The sequence below is a fragment of the Podarcis tiliguerta genome (assembly GCF_965153285.1).
Source record: "Podarcis tiliguerta genome assembly, chromosome: 1".
NCBI lineage: Eukaryota > Metazoa > Chordata > Lepidosauria > Squamata > Lacertidae > Podarcis > Podarcis tiliguerta.
In genome coordinates this window covers 71,635,449-71,658,496 of record NC_139534.1, presented here as the reverse complement: position 1 = coordinate 71,658,496, position 23,048 = coordinate 71,635,449, and the positions used below count along the sequence as shown (strand labels likewise).

At 38.7% G+C, this 23,048-nt stretch overlaps 1 protein-coding gene across 36 annotated transcripts in view; it reads right to left on the bottom strand.

Moving 5' to 3' along the window:
* Window positions 1–23,048, bottom strand: part of CCDC73 (coiled-coil domain containing 73) — a 58,663-nt gene that overhangs the window by 9,220 nt on the left and 26,395 nt on the right. For 28 of the 36 annotated variants that reach the window (XM_083445002.1, XM_083445013.1, XM_083444980.1 and 25 more), the window contains 8 exons: window positions 22,395–22,469; window positions 16,760–16,798; window positions 12,577–12,712; window positions 9,997–10,076; window positions 7,337–7,465; window positions 6,804–6,863; window positions 4,951–5,049; window positions 1,587–1,697 (listed from right to left, as the gene is read on the bottom strand). In XM_083445002.1, the coding sequence (XP_083301128.1) occupies window positions 1,587–1,697; window positions 4,951–5,049; window positions 6,804–6,863; window positions 7,337–7,465; window positions 9,997–10,076; window positions 12,577–12,712; window positions 16,760–16,798; window positions 22,395–22,469 (729 nt within the window). The remainder of the gene's footprint in view (window positions 1–1,586; window positions 1,698–4,950; window positions 5,050–6,803; window positions 6,864–7,336; window positions 7,466–9,996; window positions 10,077–12,576; window positions 12,713–16,759; window positions 16,799–22,394; window positions 22,470–23,048) is intronic. The other 8 variants (XM_083444991.1, XM_083445001.1, XM_083445009.1 and 5 more) reach the window with 6 other exon arrangements.

Genomic DNA, 23,048 nt, shown 5'->3' with positions numbered 1-23,048 from the left:
CATCCAGTCTACCATCCTGTTCTCACCATGCTCAACCAGATGTCTGTGGGAAGCCTGCAAGCAGGAAATGAGCCCAGCAGCACTCTGCCCACCTATGATTCCCAGCGCCTAGTATTCAGAGGTAGAACATAGCCTCCATGAATTTTTCTAATCCTCTTTTAAAGCCATCCAAGTTGGGTGCCATCCCTGCATCCTGTGGGATCAATTTCCTTTTCTATGCTCTCTGAAGAAGTATTTTCTTTTCTCTGTCATGATTCTTCCAGCATTCTGCTACATTGGCTGTCCACAATTTCTAGTGTTATGAGGGAGGAATAAAAACTTTACTCTATCAATTTTCTCCATGCCATGCGTAATCTTATAAACTTTTATCATGTCGCCTCTTGCTTACCTTTTCTCTAAACCAAATAGTCCCAAATTCTACAATCTTTCCTCATAGGAGTTTTCTCCCTTCCCCTTGATCACTTAGAATCATAGAATCATAGAGTTGGAAGAGACCACAAGGGCCATCGAGTCCAACCCCCTGCCAAGCAGGAAACACCATCTGAGCACTCCTGACATATGGTTGTCAAGCCTCTGCTTAAAGACCTCCAAAGAAGGAGACTCCACCACAATCCTTGGCAGCAAATTCCACTGTCGAACAGCTCTTACTGTCAGGAAGTTCTTCCTAATGTTTAGGTGGAATCTTTAAGGTGCCCTTTTCTGGACCTTCTTTAACTGTGCAATACCCTTCTTGAGGGGAGGTGACGACAATTGTAAACAGTATTCCAAATGCAGTTCTTTCAACATCAAGCAATTAATATGGAAGGAGCAAGATGACCATTCAATGGTTGGAAATGGAACCAACCGTCAGGGTGGCTATCCTTTGTAAAGGCCTCTGGATTACCGTCCCTTACAGTATATTTGTCTATACTGTATTTACACTCAGCTCTGAACTTCAGGGGCTCCAGAATCTGTAGTAAAGGTGAGACTGGGGGGAGCAAGTACTCCAGCACAATGCTTCCACACACAAAGAAACACTGCTAAGAAAAAAATGAGCTAAAATTCTTAAAATAGAACCCCTGAGTTTAAGAAAGAGAAGGTCCTTCACTGATGGCCTTCCTTTTACATTTTGTACATTTTCCTGGGCTACATGGATATGTCTAGAATCAAGAGGCCAGGCCATATTGAAAAGGACAGCAAGGCTGAAAACTTCAGTAACAACCTCACCAATATTGGCATCCTCCACTCAAGGCAGTATTTTTTATTTATAGTAGAAATGTATAGAAATCAGTTTTGATACTTGGATTTGTTCCCCTGGATTAGAAATTTAAAAGTATACAAGAAGTAACTATGGATAAATCTTTCAATTCACTGAGGTCCTGTCATAGTTGAGGAAAACGTATCTCGTACTGAGATACCTAAAAGCTCTCAAACAATTATTCTAATGCCTCCAATGTATGAACTAGATGGATTACTAAAATATGCCTGTTCTTGTTTTAGTTTAATAATAGCTTCTTGAACTTTTGGAATTATTTTAAATGTTTTTCTTACTTCCTGATAACCTTGTTAATTCAGTGGTATTTAAATGGGGGGGGGGGGAACCTTACTTCATTTTCCCAAGTTGCTTGTGTTTTCTCATATTCATTCTGAAGATTAAAGAACTTTTCTTCATTTTCTTTTGCCTTCTCCCTTTGCAGCTCATTATCTCTTTCAAGGGTCTGCAATAAAATTAATTATCCAAAAAATAATCAATACCACATTAATGAATTTTGATGTGTTTTATGTTGCTTGGACCTTTTCTTCTAACATGCTGAAAGTGCCATACAGATCAGTGATAATGTGCTATCACAACAATAATTTTCATAAATTAACAGAAAGGTGCTTATAGTTTAGCTAACAGGAAACAGGGGGAGGTTATGAAAAAGAAATGGCTATAAAAGGGTATAAAAATACTTGCCATTATTCAGTTTCACTGCATAAGTTTTAATGTGCTGAAAAAGTAATATAAAGTGCAGAGCTAAGAAATATGAAATGTAGCGCATTCTAAACCTTTGTTTGCGAAGATAAACACTACAGCACATCCTAGAACATATTTTTATTACAATAATCAAACCTGAATTTTATTAACATTCCATATAATATAGAGTTCAGATTAACTTAAGGACTGTGAAACGCCATTGCAAAAATTCCAGTCTGTAGTTTTTCTTGTTTGATTTTCCTATTTCATTTTTAAGTTGGTTCAATGAAATTAAATCTGCGTTAAAAGAATGCTGGTATGCTATTCCTACTGCTACTTCACATTTACGTAGCACCAGCAGTGTGCAAGGCAGTACACTAAGAAGGATTTTAAACTGCCATACTTGTCTTAACATTTCTGGATTAACTCATTGTCAGCTTTGCTGTCACATTGATAAATTAAAGTAATCTTGCATAAATCAGTAGTAAAATTCTCATACATCTCTCAGGTACTATACAATTTTGCCCTCTTCACATTTTTGAAAAATGAATAAAAGGGATACAACCCAGTGTATCCACTACCTAATATAAGATTATGTGACCAAATTTGCCAATGTAAACAGTGTTAGTGCATTTAGATAAATGGTGACTATGCACAGTTTCTGTGATTCTTTAAAACCATTTCTGGGGTTGGGAAGAGTCCATAAAAGCTCTCTTTCAAAATTAATTATTTGCTGCGTTGCCTTTTTCTACAGACAGTACTTCTGAACTTTTCTGAAACACTGTTGGCTATGCACACTACGGTGATTATTTGGAGAATGAAAGAAAAAAGTGTAAGATTTACCTAGAATGTGGGTAATGTGTGGCCCTCCAGATGGTGCTGGACTCAACAGCTCCAGCCAGCATGGCCGGTGGAGTCCATCTAGATTGATAGATGCCTTTGCGAATTGTGGTCGGGATACTGCACAGACAGTTTTGAATTTTGCTGTTGTTGCTTTCTTTTTAAATAAATCAAAACATATAGAATGCTTGAGGGAGAAAACAGACCTGACGTATCCTTTCCATGCAATTATCCCTCTATATGGTTCCATTTACTGCTTGAAATATTTTTTAAAAAATATATATTTCACAGATTTTATAAAAAAGTGAAATGTAAAATCATTTTAAAAATCAATGGAACCAGAGGTCAAGGTTCGTTACACAGGATTCTAAAACTCTTTGGCCCCGTTTGAAGCAATTTCCGTTCCTGGGCCCGCATGCATAAACCCATTCCACTCTTTTACGGGTCCAAAAAGTTCTACGTGTCAGCAATGATGCATCAATTGGACACACCTAGAATGGTCACCGCCTGTACTCCTTCCGTCCCTGCAAACACAATACGGCTCTTCCACCGACATGGCTGCAAGGCGTCCTTGCACAGCTATATATTTTCAACAGGACATAAATACACAGGCCCAGATCACATGGTCAATTACTAGATTTTATCTAAAACATATAAACTATGCTATCCAAGCCTACATACATTGCATTTAACGTGTATGCTTCATTAAAGTATTATACTCACATGTGGATGTCCTCTGGCCTCAGAAAGGGAACTGATGCAATGAGTGGGAGGCATGAGTTTGCTGCTGTATTAGACTAAAGAGCCATCATTCTTTCTCTGCTATGGTCAGGCAAAGGCTTCTGGAAGCATACTAGCAGAGCATAATGGATGGCCATCCCTGTTTGTCTCAAGCATCTGGTAAACAGACGTATGTTGCCTCCAAACATGGAGATTTCATTCCTTTCAACTGTCTAACAGTTGTTTGTAGACCTATCCTCCATTAATTTGCCTAATTGGGGTTTTTTAAAGCCAATATAGCAGCCATGGCCATCATCACACCTCTTAACTAGAGGTTGCATCCACTGTAATAACCTCCAGGAACAGAAGAGATTTATACATATGGATGGGATCCTTCCATGAGTGCAACTTTCCTCCCATGAATGGAAGCTCTTTCCATTCATGCAGCATTTACACTAGATGCAATCCTCCTATGTCTTTTGTTGAAAAAGGCCCTCATTCTGCTGCACTTAACTAGCTGCCTTTTAACTCACTGATTTGACCCTGCATTCTAGTACTGTGAGAACTGCCTTTATCTTCTGCTTTCTCCCATTCATAAGTTTATAAACTGCTGACGTGGTAACCTTGTCTAAATAGGTGCTGTCTAAATAGCAACATACTCATTTTCAGACCCCTGGCATACATGCTGACTCAACAAAAAGCCTGGTTATAGTATGTTGCACACTAGGAGATCTAGTATATGAAATATGTGAGGCCCCCATTTTGTCAGAAATAGCCAGGCAGATTCCATTGCATTCAGCAGAGTATAAGCACACCTGGTCAATAGCAGTGGGGAAAGGACCCCCTTCATGATCGCAACACTGTGCTTTGGAGAAATATGCATGGAAGAATAGTGCATATCCTAAATTACTAAAATTGAAATTTACTATAAGAAGAAGAAGAAGAGTTTGGATTTGATATCCCGCCTTTCACTCCCTTTAAGGAGTGTCTCAAAGCGGCTAACATTCTCCTTTCCCTTCCTCCCCCACAACAAACACTCTGTGAGGTGAGTGGGGCTGAGAGACTTCAAGGAAGTGTGACTGGCCCAAGGTCACCCAGCAGCTGCATGTGGAGGAGCGGAGACACGAACCCGGTTCCCCAGATTACAAGACTACCGCTCTCAACCACTACACCACACTTCATCATGTTGCCTCATCCAGCTCTATGGAAAGCCATCAGGGTTCAGCCTGATAGGGTGACAGTCTTAAGTTCTAAAGAGCATATGACAAATCTTTTTAACAAGTTTAAAATACTTTCTAAAGTATTTTAAATCTTGTAATTTGTTTTTAATGTTTTATTATAAAATGTAACCTGTCCTGGGATCTTAGGGTGAAGGGGGTGGGTAACAACAACAACAATTTTTATAAAATTATTTAGCAGATTGCCATCAAGTTTCTAATCAAGAAATATCTGACCTGACATGCTTCTTCTAGTTCATTCAATGACATTCTGGCATTAGCTTCAGTTTGTCTGCAGAGCAGTTGCTGCATATGTTGTAGAGACGCAATCATTTCCTTTTTAATAAAAGAAATGCATTCTCTTTTAAATGACAGGATTATTCTGTAAAGCTGAGCACAACAGGATATGCATATATATTTGTAACTTCTTTATTTAAATGTTGCTATTGTTATACTTGTGTAGGAAGATGGTTCAATCATAACCAGAGGCCTCCTTATCCTGAATGTCAAAGGTAAAAGACTGGGAGAATATAATGGCATATTGGCTTGAAGGTCAGAGGGGTATGAAGTAGTGGTTAATCTCATACAACTTGAAGTCTCAAACTGCTGCAGCTGAAATTCAGCTAGACCATTCTGAGCTTCCAAGCAACATGCACAATATTGGGGGGAGGAGAAAAAATTATATAAAGATAACTAATTACAGGTTCATAATTTAACAGTCACGTCAGTAAAGTTCTATTGGTAAACCTAAACAGCATTACCAATTCAGGATGTATTATTTCACATCAAATTAATATGTTTCTTGGGTCTTCAGGTTTCAATACTAGAGATGCTCTAAGTCATGCAAATTTGTATCATGCATTGTGAAAACAAGTATTAGACCACCAAACTCATTTTATATGATTTAAAGTAGTTATATAATTGAGATTCTCAATTCAAAATACACTGAAATCAAACATCTATAATGCCAGTAGTAAAACTCACACAAATGTTTTACAGATTGAATACCTCGTCCAAATAAATAAATAAATAAATATTAATTTAGCTTGTCTTTGAGTAGGCGTACTATTATAAAGTATTTGTGGAGTGTTTGTTTACCATTTCTACAGCAATAAAATATTTTCTTAGTTTTCTTAAAATGCATTAGCAGATTAGGTAAAGCACAACATCCACAATTCAAGGCTACAATCTCATGCATATGTCTTTGGGAGCTGGGAGTTGAAATTTTGGTAGTAAAGTGCTCCCAACCCACTGCTAGAATCTAAAGTTTCAGTTGTGATGATGAAGTCAAGGAGCATCCTTTGACTATAAGGCTGCAATCTTGCATACACTTACCTGAGAGTATGTCTCGCTGAACTTAATGGGGCTTACTTCTGAATAGAAATGTTTGGATTCAACTCAGAGCCAGCCGAAGACATTTTGGTACCTGAGGCAAGCCACAAAATGGCACCACCGCAACCACCAGGGAAGAATGAGTGAGTGAATGTCCACATCAGGAACAAGGGGAGAATGGGAGGAGACCAGCTGTGCCTCCTATTCACCTAGAGGTCGCTATAAAGGTGGCAAGGGGGAGCTTCCAACATGGCAGATCCAAGGAGTGTGCTGCAGCTGTTTCACAGCAGCAGCAGGCAATGCATTCTTTGGAGACAGGATCTGCTGTCCCTGTGGATCCTGCCCCCTGAAGTGGTCGCCTCACTCTGTCTCATGTGTGGGGCAGTCCTGATTCAACTGTCTATCTGAGTAACCAGGGAAGGCCTTATCAACAATGGTCGTACATTTTCCCCCAGGCCATAGGACTCTAAGCACTCTTATTGTAACTTTATATGGATTCATCCTTTGACAACATGGCTTAATGACTGCCATGGCTTAATGACTGCCATCAGTTACTTAACATCTTGCAGCTTCATACTGGCTGGGGCTATGGTACAAAAGGAACTGTTCAACCACATCATTAACACAGCAAATAAAAAAGGCCTAAAAGTATACATATCTCAGAAAACTACAGTTTACTATACAAAGCTGTAATTTTAATTGCACACGGTCTTAATAAATGTCATTGATATATAATATATGCTTAATATATAAATTACCTGCTTTTCTTCCTTAAGTTGTGCATTTTCTTCAGTGAGTCTTATATTAAATTCTCTCTCCTATAAATGAAATAAACCATGTCATTGGCCCCTTATGGTTTGTGCTGCAAGCACAGCACCCCATGAGAGAGAGAGAGTGCAGAAAAGAGGGGTCAGATAACAGGAAACTCCTGTATACAGAGCAGTGAGTGTAGGAGGTAATGGGAGGATGCAAAGTGCAATTGGATTGTACCCTAACAATATTATATAGCCATGTTTACCATTCAACAGTATTATAACAGATTTTACCCAGAAAAATATAAAAGGATTTTAACACCCAGCATCACCATATACTATACACTATACTATATATAGGAACTATTAAATTAAACTACTTAACAGTGCTCTGCACTGCATATTTACTATAGTTGCCTAGTACTATAGAATTTTAAACAGTGCTACCACACTGAAAACACCTATTAAAATATCAGTATAGATCTATTTTTTATAAATTACATGAAATCTTTAACTGGCAAAAAATAATTATCAAATACCATTGAATATTTTTGCTGTAGCTCTTTCAACTCCCATTCCTTTGTTGTAAGATTGAGATTTTCATCTCCCACTCTGTGCTGACAAGTGACATTGGACCTTATCAAGTCTGCTGTAACTTTCTTTAGCTCCTTAATGAGGAAACAACCATAAATAGTTCAACCAAGATTCTTTTTGCAATGCCAAACAAGACAAAACATCTTTCCGCCTCCAACTAATGCCCTTCTAAGCAAAATACAGAGACATGAATATTAATGGCATTAAATATAAATAAAATTGACAGTGACAGCTTATCTTTGAAATGATGTTTCACAGTTACAGGTCCCTTGTGTGGTTACCCATACGTTTTTTACATTTTAGATTTACACTGCTTTCACAAAAATAGGTGTTTTTAATGCTTCACTGTTGCCCTTTCTATAACTAGAAATAAATGAACATTGCATTAGTTTGTGGCTGATACTGTATGTTGTAATGATACCAGAAGGTCCACAAGAGCTGCTACTCTAAACAACTGACAGAAGGAGAAACAAAGATCACTAATTATTCTAAGTACTCTCACTGCTTCATCCCAGAAGAGTTAAGAATACATTAGTTTAATATATTTGACCTGTCTTTACCTTTAAAATGTTAATATTTTGCAACTATATTTATTTCACAATTCTGTTTGCTGCCCTTCCTAGCTTGTTTAAAGCAACTAGTACAGCAAATAAACAGTACAGGCTTTGATCTTATTAAATTACAATGTATAGTCTCTGGAGTCATAAATATTGCATCTTTCCCCCACCCCTCCCTCTTTTGTATGGGGTAGCCTGTTCAGTATCTCTCTCTCCTTGAGTGCTCTGACGTTTACTCAGACAAATAGCAAAGGTTATGAATGCTGTTTGTAGATAATATCAAGAATTCTTCATGATGCCACAGCACTGAACCAAGCATTCAGAATGGCAATAGTTTTATCTAGCAGCAACTAAGTTTGGTCTGTTTAACTTTTCTTCATAAAAGTGGAATTTCCCCTTATCACAATCCAATAGTTTAACTGTTCTGGACAAAATCATATAACAGTGGAAAGTAGAAATGGTTATTATCTGAGCTGCTGAATTTCATGAATGCCAAGCTACGCAAATACCCAAGCTACCAATTTAATAAAATTAATAAAATGCAGCTAATTTTTGAAAGGATTTTAAAAGGCACCGTGTGCCAATGAGAAGATGTACACCCTATTAAAATGCAAAAAATGCTAAACCATTGTCATAAATACTGATCTCATTCTCGCTCCTCCCCTCCCCAAAAACCTATCAGTATGGAAAATAAACACTCAAATTATTGTGGAAATTCTGTTTCTTTTTTGTATTGGCATCTATTTGCCTGTTGGTGATGGGGAAGGGTTCTAAAGAGCTTAGAGAGGTTGCTCAGCTGCTATGGTTCTGGCAGAGGGCAATCTGTTCACAGAGAGTTCCAACAGTGCCCATCCGCCATCAGAGCAGAATCAGTTGGCAGAACCCTGGGACCCTCTGGAGCAGATTCAGGAAGCACAGGTGGATGCATGGGAGAGGAAAGAAAGGAGACGTCTGTTTGCATAAAGTTGGGTGTTGCTCAAGCTGTTGTCTGGGCTATTTTGTTGCATAACTGTAGTAGAGGAATATAATGTACCTAGCAGTTTGAAGTGGGATAAGGAATGACACTGCAGAAATACTGCCGCATCCCCATGAGAGATGGGAAGAGGGCCGTTTCTTTACAAATTTTTCACCACACCAGCTCCAGGTATCAACTTGCGTATGGGTTCATTGGTTTCTGAAGACTTATGACTACAGCCTGAACTGCCCACAATCTGAACAAGTATGTAAGTATACATAAAAACTGGGTGCTAATGGGATCCATGGAAAAGCCCATGCAATAATTCACTGTCAATTCATAATAATAAATAATAATAAATAATAATAATAATAATAATAATAATAATAATAATAATAATAATTTATTTGTACCCCGTCCATCTGGCTGGGTTTCCCCAACCACTCTGGGCGGCTTCCAACAAAGATGAAAAATACACTAAAATGTCACATATTAAAAACTTCCCTGAACAGGGAATTCACCCTTAATACATTACACTGTCTGTTTACAAATACTACCGGTAGTTGGTGTAGCCCACCTACTCTCATGAGTATGTTGCCAAGGGCCTATAAAACTATTGCAGAACCTTCCCATTACTTTCAAGGCACAATTCTACTTGCTGGCTTTGACTTCCAAATCTCTTGCTGGCTCAGGCCTAACAGACCTGTGAGACTAATCTCTCACATAAAATCCACTGCGACTTTTAAGATGAGCTGAGCATCCGTTCTTGATTATAATCACAAAGTTCAAACAGCAAGGATAGAGAGGGAGATATTTTTGGTGACCACTCCTCCGTTTTAGAACACACCTCCCCTAGGGTCTGTTAAAACCTAAGTCTGCATGCCTCCTGAAAGTGCTGTAAAACTTTCATGTTTAGGCTGCTCTTAAGCAGGATTAAGCAGATATATGGTAATTTTATATTTCTATATTTCATACACATTTAATTGGATAAGTCGTTGCCTTTTCATATTTCCTTCATTTTTAGCTTTTTGCCAACCACTTTGAGAAGAGGTGGGATAGATATATAATATTAAATAAAATACAATACACCTACCTCTTTTAGGTTATCTATCTCAGACTTTTGTCTTGTGTTCACTGCTCTCAATTTCTTATTGAGTTGAATTGCTTCCACAACTTATGAATGGGTTTGGATAAGATAAAAAAAATAAAGAATATTAAAATACTTTTATGTCTGAATTTTCTACAGAATAAATATAACCTACAGAATCTGTATGTGTTTGCTTTCTTGTGTAGAAATTATGTCCAGAGGCAGATGTTGACAATCCCTCTGGAAAATAGGAGTAATCAGCTGTATGTGTGATTACTCAGTTTCATATATTATTTCCATGTGTCTTTTATATTCCACTTTTGTCCTATAGAGTTCATATATTTCACTTCTTAAATTGGAGATAGGTGGAGGGGTTTTTTTTAGAAATCAGGTTTTGACACCCACTTGCCATATATTTGTAAAATATTTATGCAGCATAAAATTGATGCATGCTGAAATAAAACCTATAATAATAATAATAATAATAATAATAATAATAATAATTTATTTATACCCCGCTCTTCCCAGTTCAGAAAACTGGGCTCAGGGCAGCTAACAACAAATTTAAAACACTTAATTCATGCAACAAAAAACAGCATGAAATACAGTATAAACTGTGAAAGACAATAAACTCAGAATTCAAAAATCAATTTAGGGGGGAAATCCATCCAATAAACATTAGATGATCACCAGGGCTATCTGGCTAAATTAGTCCTATTTGGGCCAGCGAGGAGACCAGGGGGGAATTAGCTGTGGGATCCCAGAGCGGGTCATCTTCATAAAAAGGGGAGGGGGAGGGAAGGAAGGGGAATAAAAGAATAAATCTAGCAAGTTTTTACATGTGCTTAAGCAAAAAGAGATTAATATCAGTAGTTTGGAAAGTGGAAGACATTTCTTGTTCAATACATGACCTTCCATAGGACTTTTCAAGAGACAGTAGTTTCATGCTCAGAATATACATGGTGATTACCAATGTTCTGCACTATCATATGAATTTCCTGTGCAGTAAAAGTTAGTACAGGAAATACATTATTTTCTTGTTGAACTGAACCAGCTAATATATATTGAATATTTTAATATATAATCATAATATATTTAACATTTTGTAAGCATTTACTTTGCACATATACTGAAATTATCTTAAAATATTGAAAATATATTAAAATATATACATCTTTGTTTTGAAAAGATAAGCGATTTTTAAGAATAGAATTTTAAGAATATGTAATACACAGGGTGGTATTCAGCTATATTTTACTCAGAGCAGACCCTCTGAAATTAAATTAATGTTTAATTGGTCTATTCTGAGTAAAAATGATTTTGAGTGGTTTACAGATGATGACAGTGTTTTGTAACTGTGTACTTGTGATGGGAAGGAGTGCTTTAACTGTCTGATTGGTTAAGTAGTAATCACCCTGGTTAGGGCGAACCCTTTACAAATCTCTCCGACACTCCTTTCCCCCTACACCAGGCCAACTCCTCCTTCTGCTACATCTGACCAACCCTCTCAGTCAACCCAAGCCCTCCTCTCTCCCCTTATAGCTAACCACAACTCCCACCCTGTTTTAAAGTGGGGAGGTGCTATAGAAAGCGGCTTTCTGAAGTATTGCCCCCTACCTTGTTAAACCTTGATGAAGCTGGGGGGGGTGTGGGTGGCACTTAACAGAGCAGTTTGTGAAGCACCTCCCTACCTCTGTTAAACAGCTTGTCTGGGTCCATCTGTCACCCTGTCATCAAGCTAGAGTTGGTGTGGCCACCAACTGAACCACCTAACACTATCTATATAAGGAAGATGTACAACAGCATGCACTATAAGGTACAATTTGTGAACAACATAGATGTTAGTCAAGGATGGTTGGTTAATTTTTTCTTGAATTTGTAATTTTTTGTATTGGTAGTGACATTATGTTTTGGTTTTTGCTGTAAATAGACAACAACAACAATAATGTCTTAATATGAAACATCTCAGGACTTGGGGAGGAGCAAATATGAAATGATTAAATGTCCTGCTCCCTGCCTCCCTCGATCTTGCATTTGTATCCAGTTGCTGGCTGTGGGTGTGCCACTACATTTCTGTCCATCTAGTCACTTCCTTCTCATCCCCAAATATTTGTGGAAGACCACCAAGAAGGGGTAAGCTGTCATTCTCCCCTGCTCCCATGGGTTTTGCTGTATTTCTCAGCCTTCACACATAAGGGCTGGATCATGTCTTAGGTTCATCACATACAGTGGTGCCCCGCAAGACGAATGCCTCACAAGACAGAAAACCCGCTAGACGAAAGGGTATTCCGTTTTGGAGGTGCTTCGCAGGACGAATTTGCTATGGGCTTGCTTCGCAAGACGAAAATGTCTTGCGATTCCTGGGGGTTTTTTTCCGCTCCCCACCCCCTTTTTCTAAGCTGCTAATAGCCTTTTAGCAGCTAATCCGCTAATCTCTTAAGCCTTTAATAGCCGCTAATAGCCGCTAAACCGCTAATAGCGCTAATCCGCTAATGGGCTTGCTTCTCAAGACGAAAAAACCGCTAGACGAAGAGACTCACAGAATGGATTCTTTTCGTCTTGCGAGGCACCACTGTATTTATTTACCATTCTGCTCTAATCTCGCATGTGCATCTTTTATATTTCTCAGCTGACATGTGATAACTGTGTGGCATTTTTCAACTTCGTTCAGACTCTTCTGGTGGTCCTCCTTTGCTAACACGTGTAATTGCAACTTCTGCTCCTGCGTTAAAGAAAAGAAAATAGTTAAAGACAAACTTTTCACATTGAATGATGTCTTAACTTTATAAATTAGATGATGCAGGAATGATAAACACATTTATTGGAAGGTAAGCCCCATTAAACACAGTGGAGCTTACTTCAAAATAAGCATACATAGACATTGTGCTGACATCCCATGTGGAAGGGCAATAATCCTCCAGCACAGTTATTAAAGATCCCTGTAAGGCAGGACAGAAGTCACTGTAGAACTCTGCCTCCCCTATTTCCACCCCATTCCCACTGTCAGGAATATCATTGCTAATGGTATGGATAAGTCAACAAGTGATACAGAGAATCAGCAGAGGCTTTCCTGGTCAGAACCAGCGATTTCAGTCTTGAAGCCCAGGCAAAATGTGTCAAGATGTGCTTTCATCTGTTTTTAGCTTTCTGTAGATATTAATTTATTATTATTATGTGTTTTGTTATTATTTTTATTTCCACAACTCCAAACAATTGCATGCAGGCACTTCTCTTGCTCCCCTATAACAAAGATCAAACTATGTGTGATACAGGGAGATCCACACATCGCCCATCTCCTGGCTGTTTTTTAAAACAGAAATGCAGGCACCGAGTGCAGTGGCATTAATAAATGATAAAGCTTTTCACTATGGACCAAAAATGTTCTCCACTCTTGCCATAAAGAAACTCTAGTGGGGCAGGATGGGGTCACAATATGTGAGTTTGCTACCCCTTCTAAAGGCATTCCTTGGAAGTTTAGCCAAGTTCTTTAACACCAAGATCAGCAATGACAGGCAAGTTTATCCCAAAAGTAGCTTGCTCACCACTCTCATTCTTCCCCTGCTGCAGTGTGCAGCTTCCTGAGAGGATTGGGTAACACTCAAACAGAGCAATGACAAAGCCTAGCAGGAATGTTCTACTGAAGCATGCTTTGTGCTCTGCTAGAGTAAGATGGCAGATGTAATATGGAAATGATAAAGGAAGAAAAGCGGGGACAGAGAAAAGGGATGGCACAAAGAGGAAAGTGGGATGCTCCACCTACTTTTGGCTTCAGTCCTACCAACTGCTGGCTCCAACCCTTCCCACTGCAAACTCCAGCTTCAACCACAGCTAGTAAGCGACCCAAAAAAATCACCCCTAGGGAATGCAGTCCTTGGCAGAAAAAGGGCCCCCACCCCTGGTGTAAACAGACAAGACTGATGGCCCCCTGAGGTTAGGTAACCAAACTGTCAAAGCGCAATTCTAGCTATAACAGCTGGATTAGGGCCCCCTTTTACCACACAAGTTGCCAGAACTCTGCAATCATCATCTGCGACTCTTGTCTATTTCTCTCCCTGCTACATATACCACCCTTTTCAAAAGATCTCAAGGCAGTGTACAACATTAGAAACACATTACATTTAGTTGCCATAAGTTGTACTTGCCAGGGCATTTTAGCATATCAAGTAACCCAATATAAACTATGGTTTTATCCAATCTGTTGAATTGTGTAAGTTTTTTTTTTAAACTGCTGCTTCTGCTGTTTTGGTTTTGTACTGCTTTATTCTTATTACATTTATATTTTGCCCTTCCTTCCAAAGCAGCACAGGGCAGCATATATATAGTGTTATTATATTGTTTTATTGAAGGGTGACACATTTTTTCCCAAAATTAGTAAGTAACAGATTATATTCCATTTCAATGACATACTCCTTTGTGGGGGCATACAACTAAAGATAGAAGTTTAAGAGACTAACAGTGAATATATGTGTGGATTCAGTTGTCAAGACCAATATTATATGCTAATTTATCATAACATAAGCCACTGAACAGATTCTAGTTCATAAATTTTAGTTCCTGAGAAGGTCAAGTATGACTTCTAAGTATGGGTCTTTCTAATGTCACTGGGTTAATTATTCAAACACTCTTCTGGTCAAAATGACCTCAGAACTATTTCCTTGCATTTATTGTTCTATTATTGCATTGGCTCTCAACTATCCCTGCTTATCTCTTGTTCTTCTGCTTGGAAGTTCCTGTACTCTAAAATAAGCGGGTATGCCTTGCCCAGTGATTTCATGTCATAGTAAGTATAACTGCAAATGCTGCACCCAGTTATGCTATGTCCTGCTATGTGTGCTCCTACTTTACTATTTTCAAAGGGTTTACATTGAATTGGCTGCAAAATAACTTATGCTCATTTAATGTGGATGTTAAAATTTATGCCAACCATCTTGGTACTTGCAAAAGAGCAGGAGTGCTCTGATGGTGTTTCCTGCTTGGCAGGGGGTTGGACTCGATGGCCCTTGTGGTCTATTCCAACTCTATGATTCTATTCTATGATTCTAAAATATAAAGGCTTCCGTTCTGAAACTACTTTTTCTCTTTTAACGTTATTGTGAAGCCTCAGTTCTCACGAGACTGGCTAAAACTATGCAGCAGGTTTAATACACATTTCAGCTTGCTGCGTGACCAAGCAGTTGTCTGATTGTTTTCCAAATTATTTTCAACTGATGATGAGGTTAATATCATTCCCCTACTTCACTGTGAGTTAAAAAGCAATCTGCCTAAGTAGCAGAGAAACCAAGCAATCACTTCACTATGTGAGAAGCTGTGATATGTATTGAACTTACCATGTGGCAAAGGCCAAATTCTGGATATGAAATGAAACTCAGCCCTAACGCTGGCATGAATATAAATTTAACGGTAGCTTCTTTATTACCACTGAGGAGACTTGTTTGGAGAGCAGGTAGATGTCTCAGTCATTTGTAATGGCAGGCTGGGGCACTTGTTTATGAACTGAGCACTTCTGCTCAAGCGAGAAGCCCATCCCATTGGAAAGGAGAGGCTGGGGTGTGTAGTGGTAAGTAAACCCTCTCTTGCATAGTCACCCAGCCTGTTGTTTCAGACAGTGGACTAACTTGAGTATCCACAAAAAGCAGACACCCTAGACTGCCATGTTAAGTAGAAAGCTAACAAGCATCTCCTGGTGCAGTTCTATGCATGAGTAAATGCCATAACTTGTCACATAGTTTATCTCTTTCCTCTTAATTGTGCATATGCATGTGTACAACAAATTTTATGCAAACAATTTTTTTTTTGCAAGTACAGGAACAGTTTACAAGGCTGGACATGGTTTACTAGAATAAATAGATTATTTGCAATAATTTTGCATGATCATTAATTTAATATTTGTATGGATCAAATAGATTACACATACTTCTTAAACAAGAAGCCTAACTTAAAAGTGAAATAGGACAAAACACATTTTATGTTGCCTTTGATCTTTAACTTGTAGCCTTATCTCCCAGGTCAAAGGACACATTATTCAATTTCACCATATTTTGTGTAAAATCACTGTAGCGTTGAAGATGACTTTCAGTACAAATGTCATGGTACTTAAGGCTAAACCGGACTCTAGTTTTTGAGCTTCTTAATTAAAATCACAGTTTATAATGGTCTGACAATATTATCTTTATTCTTTCCAGTTGAGCAGCAGCAGAATTTTCACAGCTTTTAGTCAATCAAGCTTAGCAATGTTTCAACAGCTCTCTTTAATTTCAAAAGTGGTTCAGCAGAGTGACTAAACTGAACTGGCACACTTAATTCTTCTATGTTACACTGGAAGAAGAGTAACACACTTCCTGCGTCTTTCATACCATTTTAATTATAAATATTAGCCTGAAAAGAAGAAGTAAGTCTAACCAAATCATAAAGTTTAACTGTAATTTTCCTCGCAAACACTTAAGTTATTATACTAGCAAGGAAAGTTAGAAAAATAAAGTCCAATTTTGTTAACAAATAAATAAATCCAAAGATTAAGGGAAGTTTGGATAAGCACCTCTGCAATACTCTGAAGGATATTTGAATATATACCAACACCTCTATAACCTGTAACTATAAAATGCAAAGAACCCTAACACTTTGCTACATGAAAAAAGGATCTTCCACTCACAGAATGATGGTTGCGTTCATGGAGAGGGGTCATTTCATGAGAGAAACCATCCTTACATGAATAGAAGCAAAAAATTAGGATGCAAGCCTTTGACATTTTTATAGCTATTGTAGCTCTTACCATTTCGTTAAGCTTCTTTTGCAAAGAGTATTTTGAAATCTGTAATAATGAAAACCATTAATGATTTAAAATGCATTGGCAATTAATCGTAATTCTGCTAGTTTCAAGGAAGTGGAAAAGTGGTAAAACTTATAACAGAAATTTAATGCCTGCATATATATGAAAAGCCTTGAAAATAAACCCACATTGCTAATAGGCGGTCAGCTTACACACACTCAGGTTATTTATTTATGGTGTTAAAAAAAGGGAAGTGGGGGGGGGGGACCAAGGGCATGATCCCCTCCCAATTTCCTTATGGGCATGGGTGCAACACCAGTATGTTAGAAGGGGCTCTTTACTCATTGCCATCCACCTCTCTGCCTCTCCTTAGTGCAGACTACTCGTGCTTGGAGCACAAATAAATTAAATTGAGAAGGAAAGCTGGTTGTGGATGTGAGCAGTGTGCACACAGGATGCCCCATTGCCTCTAACAACCTACCATGCTGCCTACATGTATGCTCATGAGCATGGAAAGCCAAACTGGATATAACATTTGCCATGCAGCTGTTACATAGCTGTTAAAAAGAATAAGGCAGTGGGTTGAACCATAATGGAGCCTTGGTATGTGGGTGGGGAGCTTGAACTCTTTGCCCCTGTCATGAACTGGTACTAATCAGAACTGGACTTCCACAACGGGAGGAAAGCACCAACTGATATCACCGACAGCTTTCCTCCCCATTGCAGATGGCAGTGGTGGGCATTATTATAGTTAGAACTATGATGGAAGCAAAGAGTTAACTCACCCCTCTACCACATTCCTGATCCTGCTTGGATTTTCTGTGCCCCACCCCCACCCCGTTCCAAGGCTGCTTGATTTTTTAAGCACAGACACCACAACAGTTACACAAGGGAAAAACACATGCCTAACATATCATCTATTTTTGCCTCTAGACAGAGTGGGGAAAGCACAGTTCTTTTGAGTCTGGCTGCATAAATACTATACATTTCAAGCATTTTGGAAATCCATCTTCCCCTCAAAGAATTCTGAGCCATGTGGTTTGTTAAGGCTGCTGGGAATTGTAACTCTGAGAGGGGTAAACTACAGTGCCCAGAATTCTTTGAGGGAAAGAATATGATTCAAATGTGCTTTAAAAGTATAGTGTATACACAGACTATGTATATCTTACTGGAGTGGATGCTATGACATCTATTTCTTCATTGAGAGAGAAGAGAGGAGAAAGCACAGTTCTTTTGAGTCTGTGCAAATCATTAAAAAGTGGATACTGCTGTGACGACAATGAAATGCATCATTTCTCAATTTTTGTAAAGTTTCCCTGACTGATTTTACTCATCTCAGGAGTCCAACTTTGTGCCTGTTTACAAGCATGTTTATAAAGGTGTTCAGAAAAAACAGCTCTCTTAACAATCTTTCTCCTTACAACTATTTTCTTTCTATTTTTATGCCTTGCTTAGCTTTTCTTAACACTGAGGCTCTAGTGATCATATTCCATTTATTCCACCTCAAAGCTTCTCCCCACATTATGTTTATAATACCCTTCTTGGACACCACTGGAAGCTGGATCTCTGTGCACCTCCAGACTAACACTAGTTCCACAATTATAATTGGTGAGGAGGTTTTGTGCAACAAACCCTCTTTGCCAAAAGATCAGACTTTTTTGCAGTAAGGAAAGTGATGGGGAAATGCTCTGGAATAGTACTTGTTTTGACACAACTTCCTCTAACTTCTCCACAAACAAATCAGAATTAAATAATAGCATCATCTACTCTCACTGAAAACAAGCAAGTAGAATGCTCAATAAACAGGTAATTTGCTGATCATTTTTAAAACTCTGCAGCTTCCTAGAGTAGGATTATGGCATGCATGGAATGGGTCTAATCCTTTCCTCCTGAACTGCAGTCCCAGTGAAAACTGCTTCCCGCCCTGAGCTGCTATTTGCTACAGAGGGAAGTTTACTGGTACCATTCTCTACCGAGGCAAAAAATACTAGAGATGAGTGTTGATCATGGCATCAACTCCCAATATTATGGCATATTACTTTTCTCACTGCTGCTACATGTATAATATAATGTGGCTCTGAAAGGCCACACTACTCCCCTGTTGTATTTCCTTTTCACCTGTACGTCTGCATGAATATAATAAAGCTTACAGTCTTGTGCCAAGTTTATGGATCAGCATATAATAAATGTTGCATTCAATCATCCTATGACTTTTCTATGCACTGAAGTTCTTGCCAGAGCAGAACCGGCTGCTTCTAAATTTCCAATTGTATAACTCAAAGATTAAGGTAAGATTGATTATTATAGCCCAGTCCTAAGCACTGATCAACCCTTGTGGTACAAGCAGGGGCTTGTGCTGAAACAAGTAAGTTCTCATTCACTGCAGGGGAAAACCACCTTCTTCAGTATCTGTTCACATACTGTTTCTTGTACCATTTTGCCAGTACAACCTTGCACCCATGCAAGGAGCAAGGTCACCCTGGTTCCCCTTAGAATGTGGCACAAAATGCTATCCTTCTTATGCCAGTCTTGTTTCATTTTCATCGCTACCCACCTAAAAGAATCTCTATATTTCTCTACAATGCTAGGGCATGACCACTACTGTGCCAGTAGAGAGACTAAGGCCCACTCCCAGCATCAGACAAAGGTGAAAAAATATTGATCCTGTGCTTTGCTGCCAATGTGTAGTAGAGCATAGAAGCAGGCTAAACCTGAATGAGCTCACTTCTACAAATTATTGCTCAAGAGTAGAATAATCTACTCATATGAGCAATGTACCACCAGAAGAACAAATTAACCTGAGACTACTGTTCCTCAATGAGCAGAAGTCCGCTCACCTCCTTTTAGGGGTGCGGTGACTTTGTGGGACGGCCAGTGCCTTCCCCCCACCCCCACCGGCTGACGATGCATGGCTGTGTGTAGGGGTCTCTCCTTGCCAGGCCATGAGCTTCGGCTCGCACTCCCGGCTTGAAATCCTGCTCCATGTCAGCCAATTGGCCAATGGCAGTCTGGTGCGGAGGGCTGGACCTGAGGGAACAATCCCAGCCCCTGACACCCAGCTCTTCTTCATCGGGTTTCAACCTATGATTTGCCTCTTCAAAGAAGGAAAATGGCTATTTCGTGCGAGTTCCAGTGTTAGAGTGCAGGTCTGCTTGTTGTACATATGATCAAAATGTTTGCATGAACTGCTGTTAGTGCATCTGACATACCAGTTGGCTGAAAACTGACTTACTGAATGCCTTTGTTGTGGTGAATTTAAATCAGATTCCATTGCTGAATGGTTTCTTCCCCCCCCCCCCAACTATATCTTAGTTAAGAAAAGCAAGGGAGCATTTATTACTCTTTCAGTCCATGTATCATGTTCAGCCAACCATGAAGTACACTATATATCACTTGTGCTGTGTCATGAATTGAGCAGGACATAACAAATCCTTTCAGCCTTTTGCACAGAAGGTCAGCAATGTGAAGGAATTGCTTTTAAAATAATCTCAGCATTAACCAGATTATTTAAAAAAAACAAGGAACGGCATCAACATAATCAAGCTATCTATAAAGTTAATGAGAAACTAGTATAATCAGCACAATATTAATGACAAGCAAAATGTCCACTGTTGCATAGTGAAAAGGCACTTTTGAGTAATTCAGGGATCGTGAAGAACAGCAAGAACAGTTTGGGTTGGGAAAATGCCCTTTGGTCAACAGTTAAATTTACATTTAACTTTAACTTGACATTTACATTTAAATTTAGGTATGTCTGAGTGTTTAATAGCATGGAGGAAGTCTGAATGGTTTTTGTATGATTTCAGAATATACTTCAATAAATTTAATTTTCCTGGTCTGGTCTAGTCTAATATTTTATTTGATTCCCTTTCTAAATCGATCTTATTTTATAAAACTTATTCAACTTAGAACAAACAAATCTAACTTAATCATTTTCATTTGAGCAGCCCAATTAACTTTAATCAAATTACTCCAGAGTTAATGTTTAGGGGAAATTAATTAAGTGTCTTGCTGTGAAGTTTTGTTCTTGCTGGTGAGGGGTGAAATGTTTACTTTAGGATGAAGCTCCTACTACTACTGCAGACAAGGCTGGAATTTTCATCAGAAGAACTAAACAAGCCTAACACTGAACTTCAGAAGTATAATTGTTAACAACCTGAAAGAATAGCTGTGTCAATCCCAAAGAAGAAGAAAAATAAGATGTCCACAGGAATTCCTATGAATATCAAGGGGATAACTATTCTAAGTTCCTATCCCACACCCAGAACTGCAGCAGGGTAATTTGCTCTCATTTTACCAAGGAAAATAAAATCTCATGGTAAGTCCAATTTTTCTCTTGGGTTTTTTTTTTTTTTTTTTTGGTGGGGGACAACAGATTGCTATGGGACTTCCAAGAACTGTTCATTCAAGAAAGTTCTGTGAACATTTTAAGGACCCCCTAACCATTAGGTCCAGTCGTGACCGACTCTGGGGTTGCGGCGCACATCTCGCTTTATTGGCCAAGGGAGCCAGCATACAGCTTCCAGGTCATGTGGCCAGCATGACGAAACCGCTTCTGGTGAACCAGAGCAGCGCACGGAAATACCGTTTACCTTCCAGCAGGAGTGGTACCTATTTATCTACTTGCACTTTGACGTGCTTTCAAACTGCTGGGTTGGCAGGAGCTGGGACCGAGCAATGGGAGCTCACCCCGTCGCGGGGATTCGAACCGCAGACCTTCTGATTAGCAAGTCCTAGGCTCTGTGGTTAAACCCACAGTGCCACCCGCGTCCATTTTACTGCACTGTAAAACTGCATCAATTTCATAAAAATGATTGAATGGGATGAGTTTTGTAAATCTCATCCAAATGAGCGTTGATTTCAAAGGCTGGCAAAATTACTGCTCCTCTAACAAAGTGAGCAACTATGCTCTGTGGGAAAGTCACTTCTTTAAATAGAGTGGATTGAAGAGTGGATTTCTCATGGAGTATTTCCTAATGGGAGAAAAACCCCTTATTTTTTCTGGACTAATGAATTGTTTTACTAAATCTGAGAAACACAGATGACAAGGTAAGTATGGAACTCTGAGAAGAACTGCTACCTTCTCTTGCCTGATTTTCTTTATTGGCTATCTGAGGAATTGTGGGAAAGGTCTTCTTGGCCATTTTGCTCCACAGGACTCTGGAGAGTCTGCTGCATGTGTAGTTCAGTTAAGATGCAAACAGAACGCTAGATGAGGAATTGTATATACAAAATAAGACAAAAGAACTAGTCTGATGTAGTAGGAACAGTGTTGAGACAATTACTAAGACTATTCTACCTCATAGTTTTGTTGTAAAAATAAGAGTCATTTATTTTATTTTCTGTGTTTATATGGTGCCTTAAGCTCTTTCAAGGAACAGCAGAAAAAGATCACTTGAATAGATTCCCCAGCCCAATGTGGGAGCCATGCAAAAAGTCCTGGATTAGACAACATCTTGTTTGGGAAAGAAAGTAGGGGGCTGCATTGTGTCCCTGCTCCCCCACCAACTAATTGTTAATTGGCAGAAATGCAAATTGCTTTACTCGACTAACCATGCACAGTCTTGGCTGCTGTATGGACACTCTATTGGAACAGGGCCCAAATAAATCAGGCTGCATGAGTGTGGAGCTAATGTACCTGTAACATTTTTAAGGTTTCTTTCAGTCCTTCCATTTCTCTTTCTTTTGATTCCATAGCAAGTAAACATTTTCCCTTCAAAGAAACATAATATTTTGTTAGAAAAAGGAAATATAAAATGACAGATTTCTCAGCTAAGGGGCATAGGAACAGGTCTCTTCAGATGTGTTAATAATTATGTACATCATAATCTATTCTATATGCAAATGTCTTGAGGATAATTACTTCTGTTCTTCAAAACACTGCAACACAAAACTCTATTTACTTCAATAGCACACTATACTAAAGCACAGTGGGTTCAAATAAAGAGTGATAAAAGCCTGCTAATGGATCCCTAATGGATCCTGTCATCATTCAGTTGACTTCAACATTACTTCCTCAAAATAAATACTGTATGCCACATTCTCTATTCAGAGACTATTGAGACGACTCTTTTACGGAAAAATACACTGCCCCTTGCCTTTAGATTATTCTGCAGCGTTGTTGCTCTGCTTACTCCCTCTCTGTTGGATCATATAACTGATCACTATCATGCAATTGTTACAAAATTATCCACATGTTCTGTTCAATGGTGCAAGGAACTGTATTAACACAACACTTTGCAAACTGTGACATTTTCAATTTTTATACTCTTTTCAATTAAAAATACTAATC